We start from the raw sequence: 20,518 nt of genomic DNA, 5'->3' as shown, positions 1-20,518 counted from the left end.
TGCTGTGACAGCAAGGGAGACTGTAGCCCCATGGAGGGGTGGTTGGCCCGTGCGGCAAGTTGACTTCGGTGTGCATCCTTATCCACCACACCTGCTCCCGGGGCCTACCAGTACGCAGGGTCCGGCTGTCCTTGGCCTCACCGTCGGGGATAGCGACACGCGTAAGGTGGAGCCTGGTCGGGGGACCTCAGTCGGTGCCGTGGTACGGACTCAGTCCCTAATTGTCTCCTAGGTCAGGGACGCAAGCCATGCTTTTCCCGACTAGCCGGTCGATTGGGATCATGGGCCTGGGCGGCCTGGATGAAGCCACGGCCCGCGAAGGTGGGCGTTCATTCCAGCTGCTATATTTGGGCTAGTCTGAATGTCAGCAGGAGACGGGTCCGCTAGGGACCTCGGGTCCCTGGACCCGTCAAAGGCTCTTGAGCGGCTTTACGATTTGTTTAATCATGAAGGCATTTTTTTCTCGCCGCGTCGTGTTTTAGTTCTAAGTGAGTAGTCGCATCGTGCTGTCCAAGTCGCAGGGAGGCACAACATGCAATGGGTTACCCTTTACGACCGTGGGTCAATCGGGGGTTGCTCTTTTCTGTCCATGAAATGAAGACGTTGCAGCGGTAGTGGCTGTCTGCTTTTAATGCGGAATCGCGAGGCCTGCCCGAGCCGGCGAGGGTATTCAGTTAGCGCCAGATGGACTGCTCGTCATCGTCCCCTGCTAAGGCATCCTTGGGGGATAGGGTGCAAGAAGAAGATTTGCAAGGAAGATGTTCCTCCCAGTCTTCCCGTACTTGGAGCAGCCCTTCCAAGGTTACCAGCATTACCACCCTGGTGGTGGTAACGGATTTTTCGTACTTTGTAACGGCCATGGGCCGACTATACTTTGTAATACTTATTCGCTAGGAGTGTATTGTATTTGCCGCGCCCATCTGTGAGTCCGGTCGGGGGTTGGAATTTTGTCATCTTTTCCGAGTGGAAATGCGGTGCCCCAACTCGACGCTCCTTTGCTACGAAGGAGGGCGGTCGGGTCGACGGCGTCGTGGGCATATGTGTGGAGGTCACCCCATCTATGGTCTCCATGACCGGAGGGGTTGAACCGCGTCACTTGCCTTGATGGCTCAAGTGACGGGCTCGGTGAGCTCCTAACGGGTGTGCCCGAGCATAATTTTGGGCGTCCAAGTGGAATCCGGGTCCGTCGTTCGTGACGGGGTCGGCATAGCCCGCAGGTGGCATTCCACTGCTCCACGACCTGCCTCCCAGCAGATGCCTGAGTCATCCGACCGACTCAGGTGGCCCGCTGGCCTCTCCTCGATGGAGATTCTGTGGGCATAGCTCGAGATCCGGATCAGATGAGAAGGTTGAGATGACCCGAATCGCTGCCTGAGTAGGTCGGGCGAGGGCCGCTGGGGCTCATTTGCGTTTTCTCCCCTGGCTCCGTTTGATGCAAGCCAGCCTCAAGTCCTCTGTGGACCGGCCTTCAAACCTCGGTCTGTCGGGTTCCCTAATCGGGATCCATTAGCACACTTTTATTGGCTGCGCATTTTTGTTTTGGCAGTTTTAATATTTTTCATGAATCGAACGATTAAATGCGATTATTGAGTAGGGGTGTGGCGCGTTGAGGTTAACCCGGAGGTTAGTGCGTTGCCCCATTTTTCATGCCAGCGCCGCGGTCATGGTGGGCAACCGACCAGCTCCGCGAACTCGGAGAGAGCTTGGTGCCGGCCGCGATGGCGATTGCGGAGGCAACCACCACGGAGTGGGTGAAGGCAGCTCACCGCGCGGAGAGGGAAATGGCCCTAGGCAGCAGCGGTATCCAAGCAACAAAAGGCAGGTCAAGGGCCGCCCTGACTGCGCTGCCCCCTAACCAAGGGGCTCCTTCGGTTGACCCTGCAGCACAGCCCCTCCTGTCCACGTCGTCAGCCAACGTGGATGGGGTGCCACAATAAAATGCATTTGTCGCGTAGTTAGCTTTCATTTCTAGAGCAGTTTGTGCGGGGTCTTGAAAGCCCCCCGAGCGAACAATCTAAGTGCTTGTAATCGCTTTCGTTTTATGATTTTTGGGAAGCTGATCCCGTCCGTATCCCTTTGTTTCCTGGAGTGATCTCTGCCTTCGCACTTTTCCTTTCGAACCTGCTCGTTAACCGTAGGCTGCAACATGTAGCTGGGGGCTGGCCCGAGTGGCGTCAGCTGCTAGTTCATCGTAGGTTGTGACAAGGGTCGGTAGGTCCGGTGACCCAACAAACATCACTTATGTCGCGTCGAGAGAACAGGTCACTCTTTTGCTTGGGCGAAAAAAGTTGCCTTTTTGTGCATGATTTACAAAAAGGAAAGAGGGGGTAACAGTGCACGTGGCGGTGTACCCCCGTGGGGCCCCCGAGCGACCCGGGCCAAGAGTGCTCGGGCCGAGGTGCTGTAGGAGCCGGCATTTGAATGAAAGCATGTGAAGGGACTGAATTTAGGGGAAGGAGCGACATAACTATTCGATGTTCCATGTGTTGGTGAGGATGTTGCCGTCGCTGTCCTTTAGTCGGTAAGTGCCTGGTCGGACCACCTCCACAATCGTGTACGGTTCTTCCGAGGGCAGAGTGAGCTTGTGCCTATCCTTGGTCGGCGGCATCCTCCACAGCACCAAATTGCCAACTTCAAGGGTTCTTCCCCGGACCTTCCTCTCATAGTACCTGTGAAGGGTTTGCTGGTAGCAGGCAGAGCGAACCAGGGCCATCTATTGTGCCTCCTCCAATCAGGTCGACCGCATCCTGCTGAGCTTCCGCGGCTCGGTCGGGGTCAAAGGCTTTGACCCTTGGGCGCCATAGTGTAAGTTGGAGGGCAACACAGCCTCTGACCTTAATGTTAGGAAGAATGGGGTGAACCCTGTGGAACGATCGGGTGTTGTCCTCAAGCTCCAGAGAACAGCTGGGAGTTCCATGACCTAGAGCTCAGCGAACTTTTTGAGCTCGTCAAAGACACGAGACTTAAGTCCCTAGAGGATCATGCCGTTCGCTCTTTGAACCTGTCTGTTGGTGCGTTGTAGCGATGTCGGTCGTCCTTTTTCCTGTTCTCCTACCTTGAGGAGGGGCCCTCATCCTGGTCCTCCTGCTTGGCCTTGCCCTTGGCCCAACTGTCGGTGAAGAACGCCCCGACCGCCTCCTCGCCAGAGGCGTGGTTCGTGGCGGTGTCCAGGAGCTTGCAGGTGGTGCGCGGCTTCCGGCAGCCGAGCTTGTGCACGAGGGACTTGCAGGTGGTCCATGCTGACGACGTCTGCGTTGACGACATCAGGGAGAGAATTGCATTGCTTGGAGAACCGGGGGATGTAGTCCCGCAGGAACTTGCCAGGCTCCTGTTTGCAGCTCTTGAGGTCCCATGAGTTTCCGGGGCGCACGTACATCCCCTGAAAATTTCCAACGAAGACCTGTTTGAGCTCCGCCCAGCTACGGATGTTGTTGGGCGGCAGGAATTCAAGCCATGCTCGAACGAACTCCCCAATACAGATTGGGAGGTACCGGAAGATGAAATAATCATCATTCGCTCCTCAATCCTGACAAGCGAGCCGGAAGTCTTCCAGCCATACAGCGGGGTTCATCTCCCCAGTGTATTTGGTGATGTTGGTGGGCGGTTGGAAGTGCAGTGGGAATGACGCTTTCTGGATGCGATGACCAAAGGCCCATGGGCCCAAGCCATCCAAACTGGGGCTCCGGTCGTGTCCTGATTGCATGGTTAGCCACCACGCCTGAGGGGCACCTCCTCATGCTCCCCCTCAGGTTGGTGGGTGTCAACCATATCTGTGGCGGCCCGGTTGACATCAGCGCCACAGCGGGCCAGTTGTCGTCAGTGGATGATGTTGTGCGCGTTGTAGTTGGGCCCGAGCAAGCCACGCTCCAGGGGGCGCTGCGAGGCGGGGGCTAGGTCGGGGCGCGGCACAGCCGCGGTGTCGCGACCAGCCTGTACTGGACGCCCTTGCTGTTGGTGGACTGAGGGGTTTTGCTACTGCGAGCCTGCCCCCCCCCCCCCCCCCCCCCCGCGGACTAGACGGGAGGCCATGTGCTGGTGGCTTGACGCAGAGCTTTCCGCCTGCTGCATGGTGGCATGCTCCACTAGCGTCCGGATGTTGCAGTGGAGCTCCTGCTATTGAGGGTCCACGGGCTCGGGCAAGTTGCGTAGGAGCATCATTGCGGCGGCCGTTGGCGTCTGCAACGATGGCCTGCTGGACTTGATGGGCGTGTGCCCGCGAGCCGCCCGCAATGTTACGAGCATTCGGCTCGGAGTTGCGCCGGGGGTGCACCGACGCGGGCAGCGGCTGGTGTTGCCGCCACTATTGTAAGTCCTCGCCATGCACCTGGGCGTTAGCTAGGGCCTGCGCGCGTAGGTCTGGAGGAGTGTGCGTATCCTCGGTCTCCACGGGGACTAACTGTCATCCCTACATGTCCGCCATGGCCCATTCCTGTAGCGCGGGACAGCCAAGGGGCGGCAGGTTGTCAACGCTTGACCTTTCACTTAGGAGGTCATCATCGGAGAAGAGATCGTGGAATGAGGCAGGACCGTACCCCGTCATCCCCACAAACTCGATCGCGGGCGGGGGCTGTGGTAGGGCCCTCTAGAGCTCCCTGACGTAAACGCTCGCGGCGTTTGTGAGGCCAAACAGGGACCGACCGTGCGGTGAGCGCGGTAGGGACAGCGGGGTCCCTTCGGAGAGTTGGTGGAAGACGTTGCGCAGCGAGAACAGGAGCAAGTCCACGTCACTTGCTGGGGGGTTGGCACCGAGCATGAGGTCGATGTGATGCGCGAGTGGCTCGGTGTTGAGGTCAGCAACCGGCCCGTTCGAGGGAGTGTCTCCCTCGAGTCATGTCAGAGGGGTGGCCTCCTCGCGGAGGCGAAGCGTGCTGAGATGTTCGGCAACGAAGTCCAAGCTTCCGAAGTGAAAGGCCTGGAAGGGCGCGAAGACGGGAGGTGCCCACAGCCTAGCAAAAGGGGCCATGGGAAACTCCAAAGAGCCGAAGCGAATCATATTGCACAGGCTCATGAGGCTGGAGGTGTCATAGACGAAGGCCATCCAATCGCTGGGACAGCGGACGCATGATGTCCTCCCCACGGACGGTGCCAAACTGTCGGTTTCGAAAATGGCCGGCAGCTAAACCTACTCAAAGTGTGTATCGTGTGTCATGATCGGAGGTGACCTAGCAAGCACACAATGACTCAAGATTTATACTCGTTCAGGCAAATGTGCCCTACATCCAGTTTGGGGGTCGGTCGGATGTATTGCTTGAGCCCAGATGCTCGTGAAAGTTGGAAAATTACAAGCTTTCGAGTGGAGGATGAATCTCTTGGATTTCGATCTGGTTCTGATCCCCTTTCCTAGATGGCTCACCCTCCCTTTTATAGTCCAAGAGCTGTCTACTTTACAGGGGAACTAAGGGTAGGAAAAGAGAGGGGGAGAGAGAGAGAGAGAGAATTCCTAGCCCCGCCGGTCGGGTTCATCAGCTTTGTCAGTCGGAGTTCTCGGGCGGCCCCCGTCTAAGTCCTGTCTCACGGAGTGGCCGTCGCGTTCCGTCCCTGTACGCCGTGCTCTGCCGGTCGAGGGCGGGCGTGCGCTGATAAGTACGGTACGACAGTCACGCCCGGTCCCTGGCGCCACACCCTGTCCCTCCGTCGTGATGGAGGCATGTCCATCGTGTCATGATGATGTTGCGCCCCGTCCCTTCATGAGGATGAGTAGGTGGAATAGCGTCCCTCTACTGTGGCAGCAAGGGGGACTGTAGCCCCTGTGGAGGGGGTGGTTGCCCCGTACGGCAAGTTGACTCCACCGTGCATCCTTATCCGCCACACCTGCTCCGGTGCCCGCCAGTACGCAGGGTCCGGCTGTCCTCGGTCTCGCCGGTCGGGGATAGTGACACGTGTAAGGTGTTGCCTGGTCGGGGGACCTCAGTCGGAGCCGTGGTACGGACCTAGTCCCCGATCGTCTCCTGGGTCGGGGACGCGAGCCATGCTTTTCCCGACCGGGCGGTCGGTCGTGATCATGGGCCTGGGCGACCTGGACGAAGCCGTGGCCTGCGAAGGTGGGCGTTCATTCCGGGTGCTGTATTTGGTTAGTCTGAATGTCAGCAGGAGGCGGGTCCGCTAGGGACCCCGGGTCCCTGGACCCGTCACATAGTGTAGAAGTTTTATTTTTTTATTTATTTTGCTATCTGTAAAGATTTAAATAAATTTTCAAAATAAAATAGAAAAATATTTTTATAGGCGGGTGATGGCGTCACCTGCCCCTACAAATCAATTTTAGAGTTAATATAAAAGAATAGCATACCCTATAAAGTCACAAGTGATGGTGTAGCGTGGTGGAGATGAAAGTATGCGCCAGGCTTGAGGTATGCGGTTCGAACCTCGGGTGGTGCAAGTGTGCATATTTGGTCAAAAAAATTGTACCTCGATAGTACAGTGGCTTGTGGTGTTAGCCGGCTGGCTGCAATATTTTTTACACGCTCGTAGAACTCATTTTCAAAGACAGGCGCATTACCCGCCCTTAAAAATAGCATTTCTAGCTGCGAGAAGTAGGGCGGTACTACATCTGCCCCTAAAATACATTTTTACCTGCCATTAAAAATCCTTTCTTAGTAGTGGCAATCAAACACGTTTTAAATTTATTTGTGTACGTATTACATCCTTGCAAGGCCCATGATAGCATGTTTTTCATAGAAATATATATTCTTTATCTTCTACAATCCTAACACATCTATTTTGCAGCAAAATGAAATAAAAATACATCACCAAAAACATTTTTTATTTTTTTCTATTTCGTATTGCATTTTCTCTAATACAATCTATTATTGCCTTGGTACAGTACTGTTAGAAAAGAGAAGTGTGTACCCGAACTCATCCGATTTTAAACTTCCGTAACTTTTACAATGAGATACCAGAGAGGGAGGTGGTGAGCACCCACATCCGCCTGCACGAACATCGAGATGATACAGACAGATAGATAGCTAGATGCCTTAATTTGGCAGCAAGAAGTAGCTTGGAAGCATCATGTTCATGATTTTTATCTAAGCGGTGTAATGCTATTTGGTTAGATAATACAGAGCCTCGGGCAAGTCGAAGAGAACGGCTAGAATGGGTTATGACGGCGCAAGAATACAAAAATATATGTGTTAACCATGACCTAGATTAAGGGCAGCTTAGATGGGTCGCAAGGTCGACGTCGATGAGGATGTGGTTCTGGATACGCAACAGATAAAGAATAACTAAATTAAAAATAAAGAATAACTAAATTAAAAAAATAAAATAAATATCTATGGAACGATAGTACATATGTGAATTTAGTTTGTATAGTTTTAAAAATAAATAGCATCAAAGGAAAATGGTCTCAGTACAAACAATTGGTGTATACAGATGCGGTACTACATATAGAATATCTAAAATCATCGTTGGGAAGAGATAAAATATACAGAAGTCCATTGTAGGAAGAACATAGTATTGAATCAAATTCTGAATTAAAACAACAACGAATTTGGTTTCTGGAATTCGAAGATACCACTTAATTTAATGGACTGGTATATTGGTGTAGATTTAATCTAAAAATTGATAAAAATAGAATTCTTGGTAACATAAAACATCATGTCGTTGGAACATAAAGGTTTTCACATAACGTAAGCAAATATCTATTATCTTTGGAAAAAACTAAATATCTTTTATCCCGCAGGTTCGATTTTAGCCAGTAATGAGGCCATGGTTGAAGATAGAATGCACATTGGATCCAGTGGCTGATAGAAGTACGAGGATGTATAATAAAAAGAGAATGCAGAGCATATATCACTTAAACCGGTCTGATCAATTTGCGGGCATTTGAGCTCAATTTATTTTATGGGTTAGCTTAGAAACTATGGATGCCGAAGTACAAGGATGGATGGTGATGAGACGAAGAGATCATGCACGGGGACTAGGAGAGATTTAGCACACCAATAGCAGGGAAACATTTATATATACAGGTGTCCGCGGAAAATATTGCTCCATTGGGGGTAAGAATCCATATTTGATTTCTTCTCATGCTGTCAAAAGTGAGCGGTGTTAATTAGACAATGCATGAGCATACATGACTTTAGAGTTTATTTGCAAAAACGGTATGTATAAGTATAAGATCACTAAGGAGACTTGCAGATGCCCTACGTGATGTTAAAGACATAATTCAGAGGATAAAAAGTAGACTTCACAATTTATGTTAAAAATATTATAGCATAGCTTTCTAGCCGCGCTATTAGTGCCGGCCATCTTGCTAGTTCCTAACAAGCCAGACGCACCAGTCAGCACAACCAAAGAAAAAGATAAAAACTCGGCAACTCGCTGCCGTTGTCAGTCTGTTGTAAGATTTCTTCATGGAAACTCGAGACACTAGTAGGGACAACAGTCCACCCAAAAACGTCTCTACTAAAGCACCAGAGAAAGCTTGCCATAAAGCACACCCACAAGCAATTTTAAAGAGGCAGGTACGATCCTTTCTCCTTCCCTTCTCCAGCGGCAAGGCGTCAGCAGGCGAGAACGATGCCATTGCCAGCGAGCGGGAATCATATTTTAAGACGCGTGTTCCGTCCCCTCTCTTCAGCTTTTCCTAAGCGCGACTCGTGAATCAAGTCAAGGACATCGGCTCCGCCTCGATCTGGAGATTGCTCTCCGCAGATCGCCAGTAAAGCATGGAGGCGATAGGCAGGGATGGCCGCCGCGTGCCTTGTGGGCTTGGTACCAGCAGCAGCACCACTTCAGGTACGGGCTCAACTGGCTACACTCCCACCAGCTCTCAGCAGTCCTGGATCTCTATTATGGAGGCGGCCAGGCAGATCCAAGAAATGGAGATGGAGGATCTTGAGTTTGTTCCGTCCCCAAAAGAGACGGCGAGCCATAAGAACATGAAGCGTATTAAAATCCTTGCCAAGGAATTCTTCAGTGCGCCGTCGTCGGCGAAATTCAGCATCGAAGGAGCCGAGCTGAGTGTCCTCGAGAGATGGTTCCGGGAGCTGGGCGTCGCGTGGGTTATCCACGTCGCTGATGGTGGACCTGCAGGGGAACTCGAGCATGCTCTTGATGCGTCCAGCTGGATCCCGGCTCTCAACGAAATCAGGCATACCTTCTGCCTTGTGTTGTGGTTCCTTCCCGGCCACGGCTCCGCGGAGAAAGATGAGCCTGCTACGGAGAGTGACGAGGAACAAAATATGGCGGAAGAACAATTGCAGCTTGCAAGCTTTACCCAGCAAGCCATGTTGAAGATGCTTACTTTTGTTGACTTCATTGTTGCTCCAAATCTTACTTGTGACGTTTTTGTTGCCGATGGGGTGCCGATGCCGGCACCATACGACAAGCTCCTCACCCTGCTCCATGTACGTGAGCCTCTGTCCAAGGCCTTGTTTTGGATCCGGTTGCCATTCGATTCATCATCCTATGCAGAAGTTGCAAGGATACATGGCGAGATAGTCGACGTCCTATCAGCAAAGGAGGACAAGGTGGGCGAGGCCATATGGAGCACACTGGAGGAGATTAGGACTCGACTCCTGGAATCACCGGAGGAAGGCCAAGGCTCATCAGGTACTCAAACTCCACAAGGATCATCGGACATTGACAAGGCCACCAGGTCCGTTATGATGTATGTAACGTTCCTGCAGCATAATTACTGGTTACTGACGCCAGTTGTATTGGAAGCTGATAGCCTCGGTAAGTATGTTCCTCGGTTTGGAGCCGTACAACCTCTGACAAGCCTGGCAATGGAGATGATATCTTTTCTAGAAGAAAAGCTTGCCAACAAGTCAGAAGCATCCCCAGATCAGGGCCTCAGGTTCTTATTCTTGCTCAACAACTCATCTTTCATAGCGGATCAACTCCACGACACTCCCTATTTCCCCAAGTCCTACAAGGTAGACCTCGCCGGCAAAGCCGAGGACTATATAAAGATGTATATACAGGTATCATGGGCACCGGTGTTGTCATGCTTGATCAATCCTACACCTAGTTGCTTGGGGAAAAACTACTCCCCCCTGCCTAAGTTCGAGTCTGAATTTCAGAAGATGAACACTACCCAGAAGCTGTGGAAGGTCCCCGATCCTAAGCTGAGGAATAGGCTGCGCAGAGCTATCATAGATGAAGTCATTCCAGTTTACACCAGGTACCTATTAGCGGTTGACTATGGAAATGCCCCTCTGAAATTCAGTCCCTCGTACCTGCAAGAGATGTTGCAAGAGCTATTCGAAGGCTGATGAATTCGCAAACCCCGAAAAACATATACAAACACTATTCGAAGGCTGGACGAGAGCGGCACACCAGACAAGTCTACGCAGGTACATCTAGTTGTGTTTCCTTCTGTGTTGATTTTGGGATGGAATGTTAACATTGTTGCTTCTCAAGCTGTGAGTAAAGCAGCTAAAAAGCTTAAGCATTATAAAAACTTCTTGTGCCCATCTGTATTTTGTTTATCGTTTCTGAATAAATATGGAATAGCACAGAGCTGTCTGTGCATTCCGCCTTGCCGGTTTATATTAGCAAAACAGAGATACTTATATGCACTTCTTTCTGTTAATATCAAGCCTCTCCTGGTCCTGGCTGTTTTTTGGGGAAAACAAATTTCAAGCCTCCTGGTTTGTCAGATCTCCAAATGACGCAATGATTCCTGCTCAACCGGTAATCATGTCAGTCCTGTCATCTTGATACCGTGCTAGATCAATAGCAGTATATGTGATTGTCAAGGCATCAGACGCAATGATTCCTGCTCAACCGGCACTGCTTCTCATTGATGCCCAAACGATGATAGTTGAGAGGCGCTAGAAAAGAACTTGTAACAAAGCTAAAAGTTTTCCTTTATAGTAAAGCTTGATTGACTAAGTTGTAGTGTGTCCACTCGGCACAAGGTACAAAATCTAAAGGCACAAATATACTTTGATACTATCACGGCACGAACGTGACAGCCGTCCGATCACTGGTCGATCGGATTTTCAAACTCAATTTCGCTCTAAAGTTATTCGAATGCACCCAACACACCGAGGAAACCACTCTCCCTCTTCCAGATCAGCCGCGTGCAGCGTCGTCTTGATCTAGTCCCGTTTGATTTCGGAGCTCTGCAGCGACGCCGGCTGGAGCACCCCATTGGCGCCGGTGGCCTCCAGGAACCTCCTGGCCTTGGCCTGCTGGTGCTCACCGTGGCCGCCTCCGGCGGCCCGGCGGTAGAACACCCGCTGGCTGAAGTCCCCGACCTCCGGCGCGAGCATCCGCCAGAGGAACAGCGCCCGGTACCACAGCGGCACCGTGAGGTGGCGCCGGCCGCGGCAGACGGCGTCGACGATGGCCTCCGCGCACCGCTCGGCGCGCACCACCGGGAACAAGCCGACCTGAGACTGAACAATTCAAGAATCCAAGTTCATTCATCGATGCAGGCGCATGCACATCACGAGGTCGATCGGTTCGGGAACGTCGGGGGTGTGGTGTACTCACGTCTCTCATGTCCTGATCGACCTCCACTGTTCCTTGCTTCGACAGGTGCTTCCCCTTGGTCATCTCCGACTCGATCCACCCGGGAGTCGCGATCGTGATGCCGACCTCGTCGCGGAGCTCCATCCGCAGGGTCTCGAAGAAGTTCAGTACAGCAGCCTTGCTGGCCTGCAATGATTTTTCAGTATATTAGTATATTTGAATGTTGGTAATTTGTGTGACCTGCATGAATGGCTATACAAATTAAAAGAAGGGCTGTTCAGTTTGATTTCGAGAAATGTACGTTGTAGAAGCTCATTCTTGGCATTGCCAACACCGCCGCAGCTGAGGAGTTGACGAAGATCTTCCCGCCGCTCTTCTTCAGATGAGGAAGAGCGCAGTGAGTTGGATGAACTGTGCCCCAGAAATTTACGGCCTGCAACATATAAATCAGACATCTAGGACATTCATTTGCAGAGGCAGTTTGGAAATATTCTCAATGAGTCGAACATTTGAGTTTGAGAGAAATAAGAGAACATTGCATGGCATCCGCTGCTAAACCGTACCAGAACTTGTTTGAAATCAGCAACATCTGGCACTTCCTCGAACCAGCAGACACTCGCTACACCAGCATTGTTCACGAGATGATCCACTACAAGGGACCAGGCCAAATTAATCATCATTCAAACACGATATGAAATTTTAAATTTTTTATACTAATAGTACAAAAGATAGCTAATGGTCATTTACATTGGCCGAAATGTTCAACTGTGGCCTGCACAAACCTCTTGCAATCCTCTGGATTTGCAACGTCCCCTGCAACAACCAGGACGTCTGGCGAGCCGGCATCCTTCGCCTTCGCAGCGACATCATGCAGGCTTGCCTCCCTCCTCGCCACTAGAGCCAGCCTCGCTCCCTTCTTTGCGTACTGATAAGCTATTTGCTGGACACAGAGGCGACGTAAAAAATATATACACTTCAGTAAAGATTTTTATCTTGAGTTCAATGAAACAGCTCTCTACACAATTTTACCATGAGTTACCATCTAAAACAGTTACACCCAACTATTGCAATTGAAATTCTGCTCTATAAAATCAAAATCACCGGCCTTAAGCAGGAACATGCATACATGTGTTAGCATACAGCTCCATGGAACATCGGTGTAAACTATAAAAGAAGACTGGCCAGAAGAACATACCTCGCCGATGCCGGAAGAGGCGCCGGTGATGAGCACGACCTTCCCGGCGACATCCTCCGGCGCGACGACGGCGAATGCCGACGTGGTGAGCTTGTAGACGTAGTAAGGCGGGAGGAAGATCGCTAGGAGGAGGAGCGATCGGCGCGCCGCCCAGTCCATGAAGGAGTTGATGAGGTCCGTCGCTGGCGTCTCGCTGCGCAGGATGGTGTACCCAACCTTCAGCATGCTCAGCATCTCCATGGCTGCCGAACTTCTCCTGCTGCCGTCGCCGCCGGCGGTGATCGCCTCTGCACTGTTCTGTCTTGCGCTGCAGGCCAGGAGAGACGGGAGGGATACTGCATAGGCCTGCAGTGTGTCCTCCCAGCGCGACACGTCACAGGCTTCAGGGCACGTGGAATGGAGTCATGAAGGAGCAGAGCGCTACGTGTGAGCTTCACAGAAGGGCAGGTGGCCTCTGCTCTCTCGTGCATTCGGCAGCACAGCCGACTCAATTTTTTAAAAAAATGCTGTCCATACCATACTCCATACAAGTACACATGAGTAATACCATTCCAGGTATTTGCCGTATTAACAACAGTACACATGTATTAATCTGGAATCGAATTTCAGTTCAAAACTTTAAAATAGCTTATAATATATCTGTAATAAATGCAAAATGTACAAGGAGGCTGTTGAATACTAACACAAGTAAAAGATTAAGTATTTCAAATTTCAACGAGTGGAGAGGCAATGTATGTATTGACAATTGACATGAAACAGCATTTTGTTTCATACAATTCATCAGGAACAGTGGCTCTCGTGGCCCATCATTTTCACACCATTTTGTACAAACTATGAATGGGTAATGTACAGCAAAATCTACTTTGTGTGTATTTACAATCTACAAGATTTCACCAATGATACAACCACGTGGCCAAGAATATAATAACTTCCATCCATCTTCTCACCTGGAAGCAGAGGAAGGCTTGAAGGACATGCAGATTGGTGGGTCAATTCCCAGGATGGAGAGAACAGCGGAAGGGATGCTCCAGATCCCATCCCCGCAGATCAGCCCGGATGCCATAGCCACCGCATAACCATCAGCCTCGTCGCGGTTCAGCTTTTGCCAGGCGAACAGGATCACCGTGCCTATGAACATGTCCACGCCGAAGTAGGCTCCGACATAGAATGGGGCGGCCATTGCAATTGGTATGGGGATGAACCTGGACACCTTAGCGGGTGTCATGTCCTTCAGGAGGCTGATGGCCACGGCGAGGAAGAAGGTGGCGCAGCAGATTTCCAGGCAGTGCATCGGCAGCGCGGAGAAGCCTTCGATACCGAGGATGGCCATCTCCCTGAACATGATGGCGAATGGCGCCTTGTACTCACTGTCAGGGTCACCGATGTCAAAGGCCGTCCAGAAGAGCCACAGTGTGAGTGGAGCTATGATACACCCGAGCGCAATGCCGATCAGCTGGGCCACGAACATTGACCGTGGTGAGGAGAGGGTTAGGTACCCACTCTTGAAGTCCTGCATTAGATCGGCTGTGGAGCAGGCGATGGACATTATGATGCCACATGCTGCAAGGCCAGCAATGACTCCGCCGCCATCGCTACCGACAAGTGAGGCGAATGCAAAGAGCGCGATCTTGCCGTAGGTGGGGGCGAGGTTCAGGTTGGTGAGGCCCATGCCGTAGGAGTTGCAGAAGGCAACGGCAGGACCAAGGAAGTAGCACAAGAGGACAAGGTACCACTTGAGCTGGGGAAATATTGCGGGCACAGTGGCAGTGGATATTGCTGCCAGTGCAATGTAACCAGACGCAGCAAACCAAGGAGATATACTATCTTTGAGGAATACCTCCGTTTGTAGTTTCTCATCCAGTAATTGTTCAGAGCTCCCATCATCTGCAAAAACTACCATGAGACAAACATTGGAGAAATAGTCTGGGAAGATGGTATGCTGAAAGAAATAAAACACAAATGCACAACACGAGAAGAAGAGGTAAGCTTTTTGTAAAATGGAATAGGAAATGACCCAATGTTGTACAAGTAATACTCTCAAGACAGAAACTCATTTCACAACATGTGGTGAACACATTGTATGACACGTGACAACTAAGATGTAACAAGTTACCTTCCAGAGCTTGAACAGGAAGATTCTGTTGTTTTGATTGCACATTGCAGAATTCCCAAGCAATGATGACAAATATCTTGACCAAGTTGTAGAGGCCATCTCCAAGTATGATAGAAATGGCTATGAAAACCTGCAGGTATATAATCATATGAGGAAATCAAGCATGACGCAAGATCATTAAACAACATTGCAGGTTAAAAAATCACTGTCCAGGCAGCGACCCATTCACATTAATCATACTGACTACTAAAAGAGAATGGCAGTTTGCTGACCGAATCTCATAAAAACAAAGGTTCAATTTAACATATAGCAGAAGATTCAGTTAGCTTGATTGCAAAGGAAGAGGAAAATAACTGATTGAATACAAAGAAAATAGGAATATACCTTATACCCATACAGGCCTCTGAAGTCACTGTTACTAAGGTTGTCTGGGTACCAATGTCCAGCTTGTGCACTGATAAATGGCCAAAGAAAACCCCAAGATATGACTGACCCAAGGAAAACAGAGCAGTTCACAATATGGGGGGAAATAAGACCAAAACCAACATAACTAGGACTGAAGTTAAAATAAAACCTGCCAGAATACAAAAGGGAAAGTTCAGAAGAAATGAATTTTTCTTGTATTCCTAACACATATAACAAGACTTTATTTCCAAGCTTGGAAAGGTAAATGAATGCACATTGCTAATATAACATGTGGCACAATAGTCATTAGCAAAACAACTTCATTCGCTTTCTTTTTCAACAGTGGCAGATTAGATTGAAAGATCAAGCAATGCAGAACTGAAGATACTATAGGATTTTTTTTCTTTTGAATTGTCATTGTCAGAATAATAACTGAACTTGAGCATATCTATATTGTTTTTTGAAAGATCAGCATATCTATTGTGGTGAGTCAATGAATCAAGGATCTCGTTGGAAAGAAAACCCCCAAAAGAATAAACAATCGTAAATGTTCCCTGATGAGCATAAAACTTTTTGAGAAAATATAGGTACAGGAGCAGTCTAATGACTAAATCACAAAGTTGACTTAGATAAAAAAAAAGGCTGAATAAAACATCTATCCATAATAAAGATATAGGAACAACATAAATTGACCAGTAAATTGATGTGGACATCTGATAACTATGTAATGAAAATGAGAGAGAAAGATAGAGAGGGGTGGGGTTAGGACTAAAGAGTAAGAGAATTTACGTGTTCTTGAAAGCTTCAAGCCCAAATGTTGGGAAATTGTCAAAACCACAAGAGTCACCTGCACCACTAAAGAACCACTTAAAGAAGCCCCAGACAAAACTAATGCTCATGTACTTTACAAGACAATGTACTTTTTTCCTGCAAAATAATAGAATAGCATGACCATGTGAATAGGAAACGTGACTTTAGAATTAAAACTGGCTACAGTACACGCAAACAAGGCAACATTTATTACAAATTAACAGCACCATCTGCACACCAGTTCTTTAGCTACTGATGCCAGAGTGCAAATGTGCCAAGCACAGAGGTTGCTTAACAAGTGTGCAGAGAAGAATTATTTGATACAATCATCCATTTCCTGACTTCTAAGGTCCAGTTTAGATAACAGGTATTTTCATGCATTATGAGTTGTCACCATACTTCTAAAAAATCATTAGCACGGACAATATGCAACCACACTTTAATTCATCAAGATACATATTCTTATGGAGTTATGGTTGGTTCTCTACAAGAACAAGTTACCTGTTGCCTTACCCTGCAACATCACCTTCTGCTTTCCCATGCAAGCTATTGATCATCAAAGCTGTAGCTGTCCCACCAGGGAATGTTAGCTTGTAATCAATCACCATTACCTGCAATGAGAAGCTCAGAAATTGTTTTTAAACAGAAACACAGCAACTAAGCAACCAAATACTGATGGCCGTCTTGAGCTATTTAATTTTATAAACATATGCGCCGTGAACCCAACTCAAATGTCTGTCATGTTGCAAGATTTCCCAACAAGAAAAGGGTACCTTTCGCAGCAAGACAATACTAAATGGCCCGAGGAGAGCAATGAGGAACAGGAAAGTGATGATCCAACCAAGTGAAGGATCTCTAACATCTTCCGGTCGATTACCCGGATAGTCCGGTCCCACGAGCTCATACGTCTTCCTGTCCATCGCTAAAATGTAGGAGACCGAGCACCCTACAAAGGATACAGGTTCTCTCGTTGCACAATAAATTCACAGCAAGAAAGTGCTAGAACGGAAACAACACATCTCGAATTTAACAACCTGAAAATAATTCACCTACCGCTAAAGGCGAGGCCAGCGCACGCTATGGCGCACGTCTGGATGACGGTGTTCTCCTGCCTCGTGAAGGGCGGCCCGCGGCCAAACCCTAGCCACCCGGCGGCGGCCCGCCACGCCGCCGCGAGGAAGAAGGCGAGGAGGCCCGAGGCGACGTTGAGCGCCGGGATGACCCCGACGGTGAGGTTGAGGCGGTGGATCACCACGCAGAGCAGCGCGCCGAGCACCGCCGCCACGGCGACGCCGCGGAGGGTGAGCTGCTCCCGCCACGGGGGCACGACCGGGCCCGGGCTTGCGGCATCTGGCAGGAGGAGCGGGGAGGCGAGTGGGTGAGGACCACGGGGAGGTGGCGCCGGCGACATCGCCGGCCGTGGAGTAGGGGTACGGTATGGCGTGTCGAGTAGTCAACGGCTAGACCGAGCCGAAGAATAAAGGATTCGTATAGTCAAAAGGTCAACGGCTTATCCGGTGTTGCGCCATGGGCCGATTCACTTCTGCATCTGAAACCCAATGGGCCGGCCCGGACGGCCTTTCGGACCTTTCTCTCAGCGAGTTCCGCGCGCTGGCACCGCCCGTCAGGCCGTCACGTTAAGCCTAGGACTTTTAGTCCAGTATCCAAACAAGCTTTGTAGTCCCAAATGCAAAATTTTTGTAAGTTTGAGGTTGATGCCGATACAACAGTTTGCTTACATGATCGGCATTTATCATTCGTTGTTTGTTGGGAGTTAGGATTATTATTCGCTAGGATTTCTCAGCTAGGATAACCCGAAGATTACTCGACGACATCAACTAGCACCAAATGTTAATCTACGAGTTTCTCAAAAGAAAGTCATGCTCAATTCTCGTATCAATGTCAATTCATTAACTCTTTCACAGGAACGCTTTCACAACATTGATAGATTAAAAGAGCGAATTCCGGAGGTTTTAGACTCTCGAGAAGGAAAGACAAAGTAAACGTCTAGGCCCGCCGGCCAAATCAATAGGAAATGCTTGTCAAGTTCTGTTATTTAAAGAACTAGGAAAAGTAAAAAGTATAGTGATAGTTTATTCTTCGTCACCGTAAGTAAATACGTAACTAGGAGTATAAAAAATTGTATTTTTGGAATTTGCAATAATGCGATGGGCGAATGACGGGAATTGAACCCGCGCATGGTGGATTCACAATCCACTACCTTGATCCACTTGGCTACATCCGTCCGCATAATTTCCTTCGGATTGAGCCAACATCCGTTACAGTCATTCATTCTATTCAAAAAATCTCCATTCCAAAACCGTACATTCTATCTTACATATTCAATCTACAAAATTCCAAAGGATTATTATTAGCTAAAACTCCATGTACTCCGTGTTATTGGTATAAATGCAACTTACTTTATTCGAATTCCGGAACGAATATTAATGGTTCAACTTGGAATGCTGAAGCGAGTGCAGTGCAAAAACGGAATGGGAAGGCAGTAGCTATTGGTTCAGGGCCGATCCAATGACCAAGCCATAAAGTCATGCATTCCTTACCCGTGACATGAACTTGGGTGCTTTTGCTTCAACTGTATATGGCGATGATGATCCACTCACGAAGCATGGTGGTAGGTGGATGCTTGGATAACGTTACAATCACTTGAAGGTCACTCAAGATCAACTAGCAACAGAGATTACGGATTTCTCAACTAGGATAACTCGGAGATTACTCGACAACATCAACTAGCATCGGATGTTGTACTCTACAAGTTTCTCAAAGAAGATTCATGCTCAATTCTATAGCAATACCAGTTCATCAACTGTCTCATATGAATGTTTTTTGACAATATGTAAGATAGAAGTATCTAAATCCATCTTACATATTCAATCTACAAAATACGGAAAGGATATTTAATTTGCTGAAACTCCGTGTACTCCTTCCTGTTGGCAGAAATGCAACAAATAAACTTTGATCCGGATTCCGGAAGGAATATTAATGGTTCAAATTTCCCACTAGAAGAAACACCCACCTCCACACATGGATCATACATGATGTGCTTCGCTAAAACCATCTCCTACATATGTGATAAGCTAGCAGTATCATGCATACAGCACTAAGGATGATCAGATCCCAGAAAGTTATTACCTTACCATTTGTAAGTTGTTTACAATAATGTAGATTATATGACACTTGGCTAAAAACAATGTTCTAGGAAGAGAGCCTAATGTTTGTATACGTGATAATGCATTTCAATCAATAGCGGAAGAAAATAAGCTGACAACAAAGTAGCACATAATATGGGAGTTAACATACTTCCATTTTATAACTATATATTCTTCCCTTGACGTGCAAGGGTTCAGTGTACATATTTTCACATTTCTGATCACGTCCTGGTGCTTTATTTTATTACTTGGCCTTAACATTAGGCCTGAAAGCTTCAGTTACTCCAGGACATCCATAGACATATCCCATTTTTACTAAGGACATTTGAAGCGCTTGCAGTACTCTTCAGGAGGTAGTGTATGGTGGTCTGTATACGTAGTAGCTCCAAGGGCAGTGGTTAACTGCTTAAGTTTTTCCTTGTCACTGGAGTTGGGGATATTGTCACCAAACGTAGTAGGATTATTTGTTTTGATCCGTCCAAGAGTAAATTCGGCTTCAGCATTTCCTTGGACATCAACAGCTACGATACCCACTAAGAGGATCACCATGATGGAGAGTGCGGTAGGTTTTGCAGATTTGATGATCATGGTTACACTGTAAAAGAGTACACATGAACATGGTGTAAGATCGCTAGAGACATATTCACAGTGGCTAATTACTAAACACTTACAAGAAAACAATTATTACTCTAGTAGTACGTGCATGCAATGCAAGAACAGAAACTAACCTTGGTAAACACTCCTTCGGTGTGGAAGCCAGGTATGGATTGTGTTCTACACCATTATGGCCATATTTATAGCCAGAGTTCTATATGTTAATATAAATAAAGGAAAAATATATTTCTGTAACACTTTGCTACAATCATGAATCATGTGCCACGAAGTCAAGTGATCTTCTAGTAATGATGACGCATTATATCGACACAATAATTCTGCCTAGTACAAGCTACAGAAAGTTCCCTACAATGCTAACACTGTTAAGGTAATTAATCTGATGCTTCACAAAATCATGTGTTGTGTGATGAAGTTTTCTGGTCATTGTGGATTTTTCTCAGCTAAACTGACTCTAAAATCTTTAAAATATTGGATTTTTAATTAACTAGCAGTTAATTTGGAGTAAAATCACATCACAGAAAATTAGCTTTCAAATATTATTTACAATTAAATTGGTTACTCCATATTTTTAATGATTGTCCAAATATGTTGACTCAAAGTAATTTTTCAACTAATAGACACGTATTGAAATTTTCAGCACAATTTTGATTGTCACATTTGGGTTATTTCCTAGCATGCCAATCAACAGAGTCATTTTGGTGTATCCGAGGAAAAATATTTCTTCCCACTTTTATCGCTTGTTTTATTTGTCAAAAGGTATATGAAACGAAAAGTAAGTGGGTGCCAAAAATC

The 20,518-nt window shown here is 48.2% G+C and overlaps 3 protein-coding genes across 6 annotated transcripts; 1 reads left to right on the top strand and 2 right to left on the bottom strand.

Annotated features, from left to right (window-relative positions):
* The first annotated feature begins 8,519 nt into the window (after positions 1-8,519).
* LOC112900985 lies at positions 8,520-10,413 on the top strand. Its single transcript, XM_025969785.1, has 2 exons — positions 8,520-9,923; positions 10,023-10,413. Exons 1-2 carry the CDS (start codon positions 8,664-8,666, stop codon positions 10,212-10,214), a joined length of 1,452 nt encoding a protein of 483 aa, XP_025825570.1. The 5' UTR covers positions 8,520-8,663; the 3' UTR covers positions 10,215-10,413.
* Positions 10,414-10,732: 319 nt separating this feature from the next.
* On the bottom strand, positions 10,733-12,339 carry LOC112901270 (11-beta-hydroxysteroid dehydrogenase 1B-like). Its single transcript, XM_025970146.1, has 5 exons — positions 12,204-12,339; positions 11,985-12,070; positions 11,723-11,854; positions 11,443-11,607; positions 10,733-11,345 (listed from the first exon to the last, which is right to left on the bottom strand). The coding sequence occupies exons 1-5, from the start codon at positions 12,289-12,291 to the stop codon at positions 11,046-11,048; spliced, it is 771 nt and encodes a 256-aa protein (XP_025825931.1). The 5' UTR covers positions 12,292-12,339; the 3' UTR covers positions 10,733-11,045.
* Positions 12,340-12,862: 523 nt separating this feature from the next.
* Positions 12,863-17,394, bottom strand: LOC112901267 (probable metal-nicotianamine transporter YSL5). Of its 4 annotated transcripts, none has more exons than XM_025970141.1 (8): positions 16,998-17,394; positions 16,718-16,890; positions 16,458-16,555; positions 15,924-16,061; positions 15,114-15,303; positions 14,730-14,859; positions 13,564-14,509; positions 12,863-13,020 (listed from the first exon to the last, which is right to left on the bottom strand). In XM_025970141.1, the coding sequence occupies exons 1-8, from the start codon at positions 17,353-17,355 to the stop codon at positions 12,999-13,001; spliced, it is 2,055 nt and encodes a 684-aa protein (XP_025825926.1). In that variant the 5' UTR covers positions 17,356-17,394; the 3' UTR covers positions 12,863-12,998. The 4 variants fall into 4 exon arrangements, with proteins under 4 accessions (XP_025825926.1, XP_025825927.1, XP_025825928.1 ...); XM_025970142.1 differs by having other exon boundaries at positions 12,866-13,020; positions 13,564-14,500; positions 16,998-17,393; XM_025970143.1 differs by lacking the exon at positions 12,863-13,020 and having other exon boundaries at positions 13,305-14,509; positions 16,998-17,393.
* Between the last annotated feature and the right edge of the window lie 3,124 nt (positions 17,395-20,518).

The sequence above is a fragment of the Panicum hallii genome, chromosome 7, assembly GCF_002211085.1.
Source record: "Panicum hallii strain FIL2 chromosome 7, PHallii_v3.1, whole genome shotgun sequence".
In the NCBI taxonomy this organism is placed as follows: Eukaryota; Viridiplantae; Streptophyta; class Magnoliopsida; order Poales; family Poaceae; genus Panicum; species Panicum hallii.
Note: the sequence above shows the minus strand (reverse complement) of the source record. Positions and strands in the feature narration are given on the sequence as shown.

Coding starts and splice junctions, on each gene's coding strand:
- LOC112901267 (XM_025970141.1), bottom strand. CDS start 17,355: ATGTCGCCGGCGCCACCTCCCCGTGGTCCTCACCCACTCGCCTCCCCG. Junction 16,556..16,717: donor GTATTGTCTTGCTGCGAAAG/GTACCCTTTTCT, acceptor TTCTCATTGCAG/GTAATGGTGATTGATTACAA. Junction 14,860..15,113: donor GAGGCCTGTATGGGTATAAG/GTATATTCCTAT, acceptor ATATACCTGCAG/GTTTTCATAGCCATTTCTAT.
- LOC112901270 (XM_025970146.1), bottom strand. CDS start 12,291: ATGATGTCGCTGCGAAGGCGAAGGATGCCGGCTCGCCAGACGTCCTGG. Junction 12,071..12,203: donor AATCCAGAGGATTGCAAGAG/GTTTGTGCAGGC, acceptor GGTCCCTTGTAG/TGGATCATCTCGTGAACAAT. Junction 11,855..11,984: donor CTGATTTCAAACAAGTTCTG/GTACGGTTTAGC, acceptor TATATGTTGCAG/GCCGTAAATTTCTGGGGCAC.
- LOC112900985 (XM_025969785.1), top strand. CDS start 8,664: ATGGAGGCGATAGGCAGGGATGGCCGCCGCGTGCCTTGTGGGCTTGGT. Junction 9,924..10,022: donor ATATAAAGATGTATATACAG/GTATCATGGGCA, acceptor TCTGAATTTCAG/AAGATGAACACTACCCAGAA.